Source organism: Dromiciops gliroides, chromosome 4, assembly GCF_019393635.1.
Source record: "Dromiciops gliroides isolate mDroGli1 chromosome 4, mDroGli1.pri, whole genome shotgun sequence".
In the NCBI taxonomy this organism is placed as follows: domain Eukaryota; kingdom Metazoa; phylum Chordata; class Mammalia; order Microbiotheria; family Microbiotheriidae; genus Dromiciops; species Dromiciops gliroides.
In genome coordinates this window covers 458,768,076-458,780,630 of record NC_057864.1, presented here as the reverse complement: position 1 = coordinate 458,780,630, position 12,555 = coordinate 458,768,076, and the positions used below count along the sequence as shown (strand labels likewise).

General features: G+C 42.6%; 1 protein-coding gene across 1 annotated transcript in view; it reads right to left on the bottom strand.

Annotated features, from left to right (window-relative positions):
• The window catches only part of MYO1D (myosin ID), a 412,141-nt gene extending 399,974 nt beyond the window's left edge, over positions 1-12,167 (bottom strand). Inside the window, exon 1 of the mRNA XM_043964054.1 lies at positions 11,733-12,167. Within this exon, the coding sequence (XP_043819989.1) occupies positions 11,733-11,827 (95 nt within the window). The 5' untranslated portion in view covers positions 11,828-12,167. The remainder of the gene's footprint in view (positions 1-11,732) is intronic.
• Between the last annotated feature and the right edge of the window lie 388 nt (positions 12,168-12,555).

Here is a 12,555-nt window from a genome sequence, read left to right as displayed (position 1 = left end):
TGCCACAGCTTAGATTACCGCAACTGAAGTCTGGGATAGGAAGGAAGGGAGAAGAATTCCTGGCAGAACTTCATCCCTCTGGGTAAAATACAACCTGACTGGGGCAGCTAGGTGGTGCAGTGGATAGAGCACTGGCCCTGGAGTCAGGAGGACCTGAGTTCAAATCTGGCCTCAGACACTTAACACTTACTAGCTGTGTGACCCTGGGCAAGTCACTTAACCCCAATTGCCTCACCAAAAAAACAAAAACAAAAACAAAAGAAAAAGATACAACCTGACTCTCATGGCAGTGCTTCCCAACCAAGACCACACTACAGGGAGTCAAATATCTCGGTTTCTACTGTAAGCCAAACTGCTCTGTAACTTCAAGGCAGCAGCTTTACCTGGAACCCAGGAAGAAAGGAGCAGTATGGAAAAGCAATATGAAAAGGGAAGGAGGAAAAGGTGGGGCTTTCCATTTCTATTTAATGGTGTTAAGAAGGAAGGGCCTCAGTGCTGTGGGGACCGTTAACAATTTGCCACAGCAGGCAGTTGAGAGATCCTGTCTTAATGGACATTAAAAAGTCTATAACCCCTTCTTTTCTCATCTGTTAATGCTTCCTTTAGCTCATCAGCCCCTCATTATTCCTTTACCCTCTCATATTAAGTGGTAGCATCAGCAGGCACCCCCAGCTCATTGATTCATCCTGTGCTGTTCACTTAGCACAGTGTCAAAATCCAGAGTTTCAGAAAGCTCTGATGGATATAAGACACAAAACTAGCATCAATACAGGAAGTTAGATTCACCCAGAAAATGCCCAAGTGTGGAATGGAGAGGGAAGGGAGGAAGGAACCAAGTGGCTAGAGGCTACAGAGGAAAAGGGTGCTATGAAACTACACTATCAAGATGCCACAGTTGAAATTTCAAGTGCTTATCACCCACCATTGCTGGGGGTGGGCAGGAGAGAACCAATTTTCAGAGCATGGAATATACACTGTGCTCATAACTATGTAGATAAATGAAAAATGGCAAAAGGAGCTTCCCTCTCTCTTTTCCTTCCTAATCTAAACCTGCCAAAAGGGAAGACACAGGACCAACCTCCCCAAACAAGGGAACAGTGCCACAGAACTTAATTAAAATGGCCAGACTGGGAGTTAGAAGATCTAGTCCCAGATCCTGAATCTTCCCTTACTGTTTGCCTCACTCTGGACGAATTATTTAAGCTCGCTGGACTTCAGTTTCCTCATTTGTAAAAATAAAGGAGATGGACCAGATGACTTCTAGGATGCTTTCCAGCTCCAACTCTGATTCTGTGGAAAGAGGCATCATTAGGTGGCTTTATACCATTTGAGGTACACATATGAGAGATAGAGAAACAAATGGAATCTTCATAGACCCAAAGATTCAGGCAGACTCATGCACAAACAGAAATTTGCTTTAATCAAAGAAGTAGCTAATAGAAAAATGATTCTGACCCAATTAAGCAAACATTTCTATATATATATATAACTAGAGATATTCAGATATCATGGGCCAGGATAGACTTTAGAATCTGTCAGCCCCAAGGCTTTAGCACTATGCAATACCCAATGATGGGCTCTTGGTTACCCTCTGCAATTTGGATCTAATGCCCACCAGTCCCCTGTAGCACTGGCATGCACCTCCAAACCCTGGGACAGCTTTAGGAAGCTCCCCTGGTCACATGGCTTAAGGAGCCACAGGAACCTGAAATTATCATAGATGCTCCCCCCTCTGACCCTCCCCACTCCCACTCTATGACTCAGAGCTATGTATGCTATAGGGCTGTACCTGAGCCAATGATCATCTTAGCTCCAAATCTCTGTTAAATGATTACCTCTATGCTTCTAATAAGCATCCCTCAAAAACCACATTTTTTTAAAAAAATAGTTGAACATACACACCCAGGTACTTCACCTGAAGAAAGACAGTGCATGGTTTGGCAAGCACAACAGAGAACTGTGTGAAGATGACACAAAGGGGAGAGAGGGAAAGTGTGAAGTCAGGAAGACCTGGGTTTGAATCTTGCCTCAGATGCTTACTAGCTTTGTGACACTAAGCAAGTCACTTAACCATTCTGTTCCTCAGTTTCCCAACCTGTAAAATGGCGATAATAATGCTGCTGTTGTGAAGATTGACTAATAAGATCTGTGAATTGCTTTTCAAACTTTAAATTGCTGACAGACATCCAATTCATCATAAGAAGGTGAAAAGAAGTGCAAGTGGGAAGAAGGTATGTATTCTAATCTATCCTGATCTGCCAAAAAAATTAGCTGTATGACCTTGGGAAGGTAATTTCACCTTTGAGTCTTAGTTTTCTAATCTATAAAACAGAGAGGGTAGAATAGCTCTAAAATTCTGAGCTAAACATTCCTGAGCTTTCCCACTTTGAATGGTTGCTTCTTTTTTGTAAAATACTGCATTTAAGGACACAACTAGTCTATCACTTAGCTACATCCTGCCTTATATGGTCTCTAATTGTTTCACTGTGCTAATCTTATGTCCCCAATTAGGCTATAAGCTCTTTTTTATCCTCTGTAGCAGTCACCAGATAAATATAGAGTTGAATTGCAACATACACTTATGAATGTGCTCACTATGATTAAATAAATCTTTGCTTATCCCAATATACATTTGGTTCATGAATGCTTCCAAAATTGAAGATTTTGCAACCATTCAATAATCAGTGAACATATATTTCTTAAGCGCTTATACTATGTGCAAGGCATGGGGATGAGAAATAATTCCAGTAGTCCAGGAGATTAAGTTCCCCAGGGAAAGGGGTGGAGTGGAGTGGAGTGGGGAGAATGACAACAGGTATGCTGAAAAGTAAATACAAGATAATTGGAGGAGAGAGAGTTCACTAACAACTAGGGGGAGGGAAGAAGAGATCAGGAAAGGCTTCCAGTACAAGATGGCACCTAAGCCTAGGGCCTGCCTCCCAGGCTGGTTGGAAGGATAAAATGAGATATTTGTAAAGACAGTATTTGCAAACTTTAAAGCACTATGACAATGCTAGCTATTTATGACCACCACCACCACCATCACCTACCATCACCATCATTAAAGGAAGCTTAGAATTCTAAGAAGAGGAGGAGAAAAGAGAGAACATTCCAGTAATGAGGAACAGCAATTTGTGTGAAGGCACAGACTCAAGATGGAATGCCTAATTAAGTAGATTGATTTTGCTGGCATGCAGTGTTCATGAAAGTGAGGAATATATAATAACTGGAACATACAACTGCCTAGAGTGAGATTGTTAAGGGATTTAAATACTAGGCTGAGAAGTTTGTGTTACATCTTAGAGGCCACTAAATAGTCTCTACCCACCCCCCCATCTTATTTTATTATATCTTTAAAAAACACTCATCGTTTTGGGTTCCAATTTTTATCCCTCTTTCCCTTCCTCTCCTTCCCCCCTCCCTGAGGTAGCAAACATGGATTATCTATGTATGATAATGTAAAACACTGCCATATTTGTCATTTTGTACAAGACTTGATTAGAAGAAAAAAATGAAAGAAAATGAAAAATGTTTATTATTTTTTTAAAAAACACAACAAAATATTGAAGACTCATGAGCAGGGAAGTGACATTAGAGAGCTTGAGAGACAGCATATACAGCATAATGGATACCGCACCTGACTTGGGGTTAGGAAGACTTAGATTCAAATGCTGCCTTTGATGCTTATTAGCTGTGTGACCCTGGACAGGTAATTTATCTTCTCTATATCTTACTTTCCTCATCTATAAACTCAGGTGTTAAACTTACCTTTTAAGGAATCTTCCAGGTCTAAAAATACATGATTTTATTTGATCAGCTGTGCAGGGGGAGGATTGAAAAGGAGAGGAGGGAACAGGAGCCGGGAGCTGAATTAGGAGTTTACAATAGTCCAGGTGAGCAGTCTCCATTACAGAATAGGAGCGGCATAAGTAGAGAGAAAAAGGCCATCAGATGTACTAACTGTTCATATAAGTGATAGAAGAGCCTAGAGACCTGTACATGCCCCCACCACAGTTAGGTTGCAAATGTAAATCAAAGGAAATTTAATTCCATTGCACCTGCACCGTCCTACCTAGTTAGTTTAGCAAAACTTGAAACTCTCAGTAGCCCCATTCCAACATTTTGCAAACTCTACATAGCAGAGAACACATACCAAATCATACCAATGTACAATGTTTCCAAATAGCATCATTAATACTTTATAACTAAACTGGGCTGAAACCTTTTTTTGGGTTCAATAGCACATCCATTTCTAACATTGTTTCTATGGTACTAAACACCCCCTGTAATATTGTTTCATCTAACAGCATATTTTATCAAGGAACCAAGAAGAGAAAGGACAGTATAAGGCATAGCCAGAATCAGACTGAATTCTAATACTAACCCTGCTACTCTGTGTGACCCCAAGCCAGCCATCACACCTCTTTGGGTCTAAATTATAAAAATTATAAGAGGGATTTGGACCAAGTGATCTCAAATGTCCCTTCTACCAATAAATCACGTATTTCTAAACACCAGCCACTGAGGATACAAGTACAGAGAACAAAATGATTCCCACCCACAATGAGCCTTCTACCACTAAATCCCATGAATTTAACAATGTTAAGATAGGTATGACTTTGAATATTTAAAGAACAGGCAGTCATTTCATTAATGTTGTGTTTTTACTGAAATTAAAAGAAAGCTAAATGTCTCAATCTTCAGTGGAATTCTCACAATAGCTTTTGGGATGAGCTCATACACTTTGTATTCTCAGAGAGATTAAACTATACAGGCAACCCCCAACCTGTACTGGGTGGGACTCTGACTCCTGTGTTATTACTTGATACAAGAGGCAATGAGTGAATTACATCACCTTCAGCTTCCCTAGCCACTCCAACACACAAGGCTCTATTCCTTCAGGTCTGTGTCCAGATGCACACTCTATGGGGTTTCTCCTACTTCCAGCCTCAGGCATGGTGCCAGGGTCTATATCCTTCTCACTGACCTACACAACTGTTTTCTTATTCTGGCTCCCACCCACCTACGTAGAAAAAATAAAACCAGCCCACTAAATTTGTGTTTGATTATTATATTGCCTAACTTGATATACATGTATAACTTGTATTATCTATAACTTGTATAACAAGTATTGGTATTTCCATCTGTCAATGTAGATAAGCCTTTGTTAACTGTCTTCATGTGCCTAGCACATAGCAAGAACTTAATAAGTACCTTTTGATATATACCATTTGGGGGGGAGTTAATACCGTAACTGAAACAACATTATAAGTGGATGATCCATTGAACCCCCAAAAGGTCATAGCAGTCTTTAGTTCTAATGTATTAATGATGCCATTTGGAAACACTGTTCATTGGCATGAAGTTATAATGGAGTTTACAAAATGCTAGAATGGGTGTGCTGGGAATTCATGAGTTGTTGTGGCTGAATACTTAACTTGGTGCTGGGCCTCACTGGTCTATTAGTCCCAAATGAATCATCATCATGTCCCCATCAGTGGATCCAGAATCAATGACAGCCCAGCTTGGAGGATTTCTCCTCCTTGTAGGTCTTCAAGCATAGGTCACTGTTATACTGAGGACTTGGTCAGGTATGGTTTAGACTAGATGACCTCTGAGGTTCCTTCTAATTTTTAGATTCTGTGACTGGGCTTAGAATAGGACTGGAATAAGCATTTATTAAGCACTTACTATGTGCCAGGCACTGTGCGAAGTCCTTTACAAATATTATCTCATTAGATCCTCACAACAACTCTTTGAGATGTGTGTTATTATCATTCCAATTTTACAAATGAGGAAACTGAAGCAGGCACAGATTAAATGACACAGTGCTGATTTGACAGGCTCAGCACTCTATCTACTGTACCACCTAGATGCCAGGACTCCTGTGCTAGTAGATCCTTCAAAAATCCAGAATCATTGTAAAGCCAAGATGAAGCAACTGATTTATTGATTCTTTGGAAAACTTTGTAATGCATTGTATAGACTTCAGTGAATCACAATCCCATTAACTTTCCATCCCACCAGAGGTGGCCCAGCCAACATGTTGGAAAAGATGTTCCTTTGATTTTTTCTAATGTTCTGTGGATACCAGTTCAATTCTTGAGCTGTCCACCTGTTATCCCTCCCTTTCAGTGTATGACTAGACCTCAGTTCCTTTCCATTCACACTCTAGAGATTAACATTTATGCCACTTTTTGCATATTATATCACCACCGGAAATTTGTTGCAGCTTTCATATGGCCATCATTCATCTCTCCATTGCCATTTGAGTCACCTGATTTTTCAGATACTATAAGCATTCCATGATCCTCAGACTCCCTAAAGATAAAATGCTGAGAGGCATTACTGTGGGTAAAGCTTCAGCCAAATGTGTAGCCAGGACAATCCAGCTTACTGCACGATCTCACAGAGAGAAGTCTTCCTAAATCTCCCCTTCTCTAAGATCAGCATCCCCATACTGAGTCACCCTGTCCACAAATCTTGAGATCTTGAGGACAGACCTTCATCCTCTTCTGGAGCCATTTCAATTTACCAGCAGCTTTATAAGGGGGTGCTGTGAACAAAACACAACACTCTGGATATAGTCCAATCACGATAGACCTATCTATCACCTCTCTACCCCTGGACACTATACTTTTCTTAAGGCATTTTAAGACTTACATTAACTTTTTGTGACTGTCCGTCCTATCATACTGAGTTTGTAGTCCACTGAAATCCTCAGATCTTTTTCAAATGAACTTTCTAGCTACACTTTCCCCACCTTATCCTTGCAAAGCTGATTTTTTTTAAAGTATAGGGCTTAAAATTTATCTCAATTAAATTTCATCCTCAGATTCTGTCAACCAGTGTGTCTGCTAATCTTCCCAGCTCTGTGAAAGATGCCAATGTGATAAGCATATCATCTGTGCCTATACACAGGTTATGAATAATAATAGTTGACATTGATTAAAAAAAATTATAAACACAGGCAGGGCCAAGCATAGATTCCCTGGGGGGACTTTGTTAAAGACTTCCTTCCGAGCTCACAGATGATCATAGAAACATAGATTGAGAACCAGAAGGGACGTCAGATGTTTCAGATTTGAAAATTGAGTGACTAACTAGGGTCACATAGGTAGGATTTGAAGCTAGGTCTCTAGGCTCTAAGGCTGGTGGACTATCTCCTACAACATGCTGCCTCTACTGTAGTTATTGTTTGTCCTTCATTCTCAAAGAGAACCAATGACATTAGGAGGGTGATGTCTTGATTTGTAAGTAAATTGGATTTAAGCAAGGCAGAGCTGTGCAAAATCATCAGCCTCTCTCCTCCAGAGTCACTAGGGTCCAGTGATAAGACATAGGTTAGGATGACTGGTGATGGCCACCTGCTGCCTCTACTATTGTTTTGTGGAAAGCAAGTTGTACCATTAATGACTATTCTTTGGCTCTACAATTCAACCAATTCTACATCTACTTAATGGTACTATTGCTATTACATCATCTACTTTTTTCCCTCCGGTGTGATTTGTTAGACCAAACTCTTCAGAATGCTTATGGGTCTTGCTAAGGAGGTTCCTTACTCTTCTGAAATAATGTAATAGAGATAATGTCACCAACAAACAGGAACACAGGAACAATGTCACCATTGGAAAGAAGCTTAGCATGCTAGGGAGCATGCTAGGCTTGTACCTAGGAAAAATGTGGGCTTAAATCCCAGCTTCCATATCATGTGGCCATAAGCAAGCCACCTAACCCCGGGTAGCCTGTTTTCTCCTTTGTAAAATGGGGGTGATAATATTTATAGTACATGTCTCACAGAGCTGTTATGTAAGTAATATGTGTCAAGTGTTTGGAAAACTTTAAAAATATCACATCGATTTCAGTTACTTTTGTTGTATTATTTTAGAAGGGATCTTTCTGACATGGTCACCCTCTGGGATAGTGGCAGATGCTTTGGCTGAGCTTATGTCTATTTCTTTTATGACTTTTTTGATATTAATAATAATCAGGATTTATGTGGCACTTTAAGGTCTGCCAAGTGTTCTTCCATTTGAACCCTCGCAACAAGTCTAGGAGGGAGGTACTAATGTGATACTCATTTTACAGATGAGGAAACTGAGACAGAGAAATTGGGTGACTAGCCCAGCATCATATAGCTACTAAATATCTGTGTCAGGATCTGAACTGAGGTCTTCCTGACTCCAAGTCCAGCACTCAATGCACTAAGGCAACTAGCTTTTTTGATATTCAAAAGTTTGAACAGAGCCATCTCTTTTGTTACTTGTTTCAAAGATTATGATGTGATTCACACACACATATGTATTTTCATGCAAACTATCTTGTGTATACACACATAGATGTTGTGCGTGTGCATGTAAACATACATGTGTATGCCCAACACTTGTGTTGGAGAACTAGCTGGAGGAGTGGATAGAATGCTGGACCTGGAGTCAGGAAGACTTGAGTTCAAATGTGACCTCCAATATTTGCTAGCTGTGTGACCCTGGGCAAGTCACTTAACTTGTTTGCCTTATTTCCTATAAAATGGGGGTGATAATAGCACTTCCCTCCCAAAGCTGTTGTGAGGATCAAATGAGATAGTGATTGTAAAGTGCTTAGCATGGTGCCTGGCACATAATAAGCATTGTATAAATGTTAAGTTATTAGTATCATTATCACCATTATATATGGACATTAAGTTATCATTATCATTATCACCATTATATATACATGGACAGGGTGGGCCAAAAGTCACAAAGGGGTCTCAAAATTTAATAACTCCTTTATTTTTTATTTTTAATTTACAATACCATAGCATCATATACAGTATATATAGGAAATAAATATACATTATGTGTGAAAAATTGTTTCTTATACATGGCAAAAAATAAAGAAAAAATAATTTTCAAAAAGTTATTAAAACATTGAGATTTTTGGCCCATCATATGTACAAATATGTATATATGGTATATTATAATATATTGCATATAATACATATTATGCATTACATGTATACATGATATACATTGCACATATGTGTATATAGACACACATTGTGGAGAAAAATCTTTAAGAATCAAATACTTCTTTATAAACAAGTATTGCAACTGAATACTTTTCCCACCTTTCAGGTACCAGCGTGACTGCAAAGATTTATTCTTCTGGAGAATGTGAAAGCCTACCTCCCATTTTCATATTCTTATCAACAATACTCTCAATGTATGGATAGAACATTGTCAAGATTTGATGGAGATTGAGAAAGTAGCCAAGTATGAATAGTTACTTTGAGAGTATAGCTTGTGGTTCTTAGAGGTTGAGTAATTTGCCCGTAGTGTAAGAGGTAAACTGAGGTCTTTTTTTCTCCAGTGTTGACCTTTCATTCTTTGTATTTTGCTGTTCGTCTATCTCTGTCTCTCATATAGTTATGTTATTTACAGGCTGGTAAATATTATATTTGTGCTCATACTATTAAAAAAAAATTAGCACCAGGAGAGCCTCCTATTATATAGCCTCTTCTATGAGAGAAGGTAGCATAATATGGTGACTAGAGAGTAGACAGATCAAAAGCAGCTCCATTTGAGGGCCCGTGTGGCCCTAAGTCACTTAACCTCTCAGCATCCCAGACAATCCTCTCAGACTAGATAAGATGTGGGATCTGCATTGGAAGACAAACTTTACTATTTCCTTGAAAACAGGTGGGGAGGGAGAGAAAGAGGAAGAGGGAAAGGGAGATTCAACTTGTATCATTTCAACATACCACCCCCTTTCTAGGAAGGTAATGTTCACTACATGAGAAGGCTGCTGATATTCTGAATCATAGAATTTTAGATATAAAAGTAAGAGGTTATATGTAAACGATCCTTGATGGTTTTTGGGCCACCATCTCAGTTGATTATCAAAACAACCTTCTGACAAAGGTAAGACGAGTATTATTCCATTTTGCAAATGGGAAAACTGAGGTTAAAGGTCTTTCCAAGTTCACAATGAAATTATTAGAGATCTAGAACCCAGGTGGTTCAGACTTCCAGAAAGTGCTAAGTTTCCACCCTATCATGCTGCCTTCTGACCTTGGGTATAGTTCCTAAAGAAGCCTTAAGTTTTACATTTTGGAAAGGTGGGGTGTTTAAAGCCTCAGCTGTTGTGCTAACAGTTACAAAGAATTAGAGTATTATTATTATTACAACGGAATACAGAAAATGAATTTCTGGTCAAAGGGCAAAAGTGAAGAGCTCATGACCTTTATGGACCTCAGTTTCCCCAACTGTAAAATAAGAGGTTTGGGTGTGATTATCTCTGAGATCCCTGCTAGCTGTAAAGTCTATAATTCTAACTGAGCAAACTTGGATATTGACCCTATGCTTCATAATTTTATGGACTGTCATAACTTACTGCAGGCTATAAACCTTTGGAGGAATGGAAGAATCCAGAAACTATAAAAATTAGAATTTAGATATATGAAACTCCATTTAGAGTAACATAAAACTCAAGTGTCAAACTATTTCAACACTCTGCATCTCCATTCAGCATTAATTCTATTGTTTAAAATTTCATTCAAAAGAAAATTTCAATGTACTTCAAAAAAAAAGTATGGTGTATGGAAAAGAATGCTGAACTTGGAGTCAGGATGCCTCAGCTGGAATTCTGGCTCTGACATTAAAATGCTGTGTAACTTTGGTTAAGTCATTTGACTTCCCTAAAGCTCAGTTTTCTCATCTGTAAAGAAGGGAAATGATTTTGTTAGGAGCAGCAGAAGGGCAGTAGGGAATAGAACACCTGCCTTGGAGACAGAATGATCACAGAAGCATAGTTTTGGAACTGGGAGGAACCTCGAGTCCCACTCCCTCTTCTTAGTTCATTTTGCAGATGAGAAAGCTGAGGTACAAACTGGGTTTGTATGAACAAGTCAGTGTCTGAGGCAGGATCTGAACCCAGAGCGACTGACTCCAATTTCCTATCCATTACATGACTCCCTGTCCATTACATGACACTGACACAGATGACATGGATTCCACAACTTGCCTCTGATAAATACTCCGACCCTGGCCAGGTCACCTAACCGCTCAATATCCCACTATGTAACTCTAACAGTCAGTTCCAAAAGCGTTTAGTAAACCTTTAAGTGCTTATTATATATGCCTGCTACTAATGATATTGGGAACTCTTGGCTGAAGAAACTTTAGCTACCAATGCAGATTGGCACCATCTTTGTAACTTAGAGTCTTACGGAGAAAGCAGCCTGAAGCACAGAGAGGTAGGGTGAGAAGGAGATTCTATCGGTTAGTACGATGGGGTCCGGGGTAAATCACCTTAAAGATGGGAACTGTGGAAGACCCCGGGTTAAAAACAAACGAAGATCCCTAAACTTGGGCAGTTGTTCTTGGCATCCGCAAGTACAAGAAGCATTCCTTTGAACCTCTGGGACTTTGTCCACTTTAGTTTAAAGCAACTTTGAAAGCGGACAACGCCCCGGAAAGCAGCGCGCTGGGAATCCTCGCCTCCCAGCCGGAATGACGACGCGAGGGGGCAACTGCAGGGAGGCAACTTGAACTTGGGGGATGCCCGCGGCGGAGCGGCTCGGTCCGTCCCCTCCGGCCCCGGCTGCGGGCACTGCGTCTGTCCCAGCCCCCCGCTCCCCCTGTCCCCCGCTCCTCGGCCCCCGCCAGACGCTGAGCATCTTGCCCTCGCAGGGGGTCGGTCTCCCTCCCCAGCCCCCACCCCCGCCCAGCCGCACCGCCCCCGCCCCCGCCTACCTGAGCCGGAGGTTGGCCATGAACTCGGACATGGTGACCGAGTCCATGAGCACGAAGTCCGCCTTGCCGAACTCGAGGCTCTCTCGCTCCGCCATGGCGCGGGCGGCACAGGTGGGATCCCGGCGGCGGAGGATGGAGGCGCGGGCCGGGCTGGGCCGGGCTGGACCGGGCTGGACCGGGCTGGGCCGGGCTGGGCTGGGCTGAGCTGGGCTGAGCTGAGCTGGGCGGGGGGGGGGGGACCTGAGGCCCCCTGCGGACGGCGCGGCTGGCAGCGGCCCGGACCGAAGCGGGCAGGGCCGGGGATGCGCTGGCAGGGCGGCCCGGTCCGTAAGAAAGCCCAGAGCCGGCAGTTTCCGCTCCTCCCGCTGCGGCTGCCCGGGCGCTGTGGGAGACGGGAGACCGAGACGGAGACAGCGGCGGCTGGTCCCGCCCTGGTCCGGCCCGGCCCCGCCCCTGCCTGGCCCTCCCCTCTCCTCCCTCCCCCTCCTCTCCGCCCCTTCCCTCCGAGGGGGCCGCCCCAGCTGGGCCCGCCGCCGCAGCCTCCGCCTCCTCCTCCTGCTCCACACCTGGGCCGCGCGCACGCAGCAGCGCCTCTCGGCCGGAGCCTAGGGTTGCGCGCGCGCCCGCGCCCTGGGCTGTGCCCGCTGGCGCGCGCCCGCTTACCCACCCACCCACTCGAGCTCGTGAGCCGGCTTCCCCGAAGCGGCTGCGCCCTCTGTGGGCCGGCCACGCGTCTGGGCTTGGGTGGAGGTGGAGCGTAGGCTGGGAGGTTGCCAGTTTTGACTCTACTAGGGAATGTTGGGAGAGCCCTGGGGAAATCACA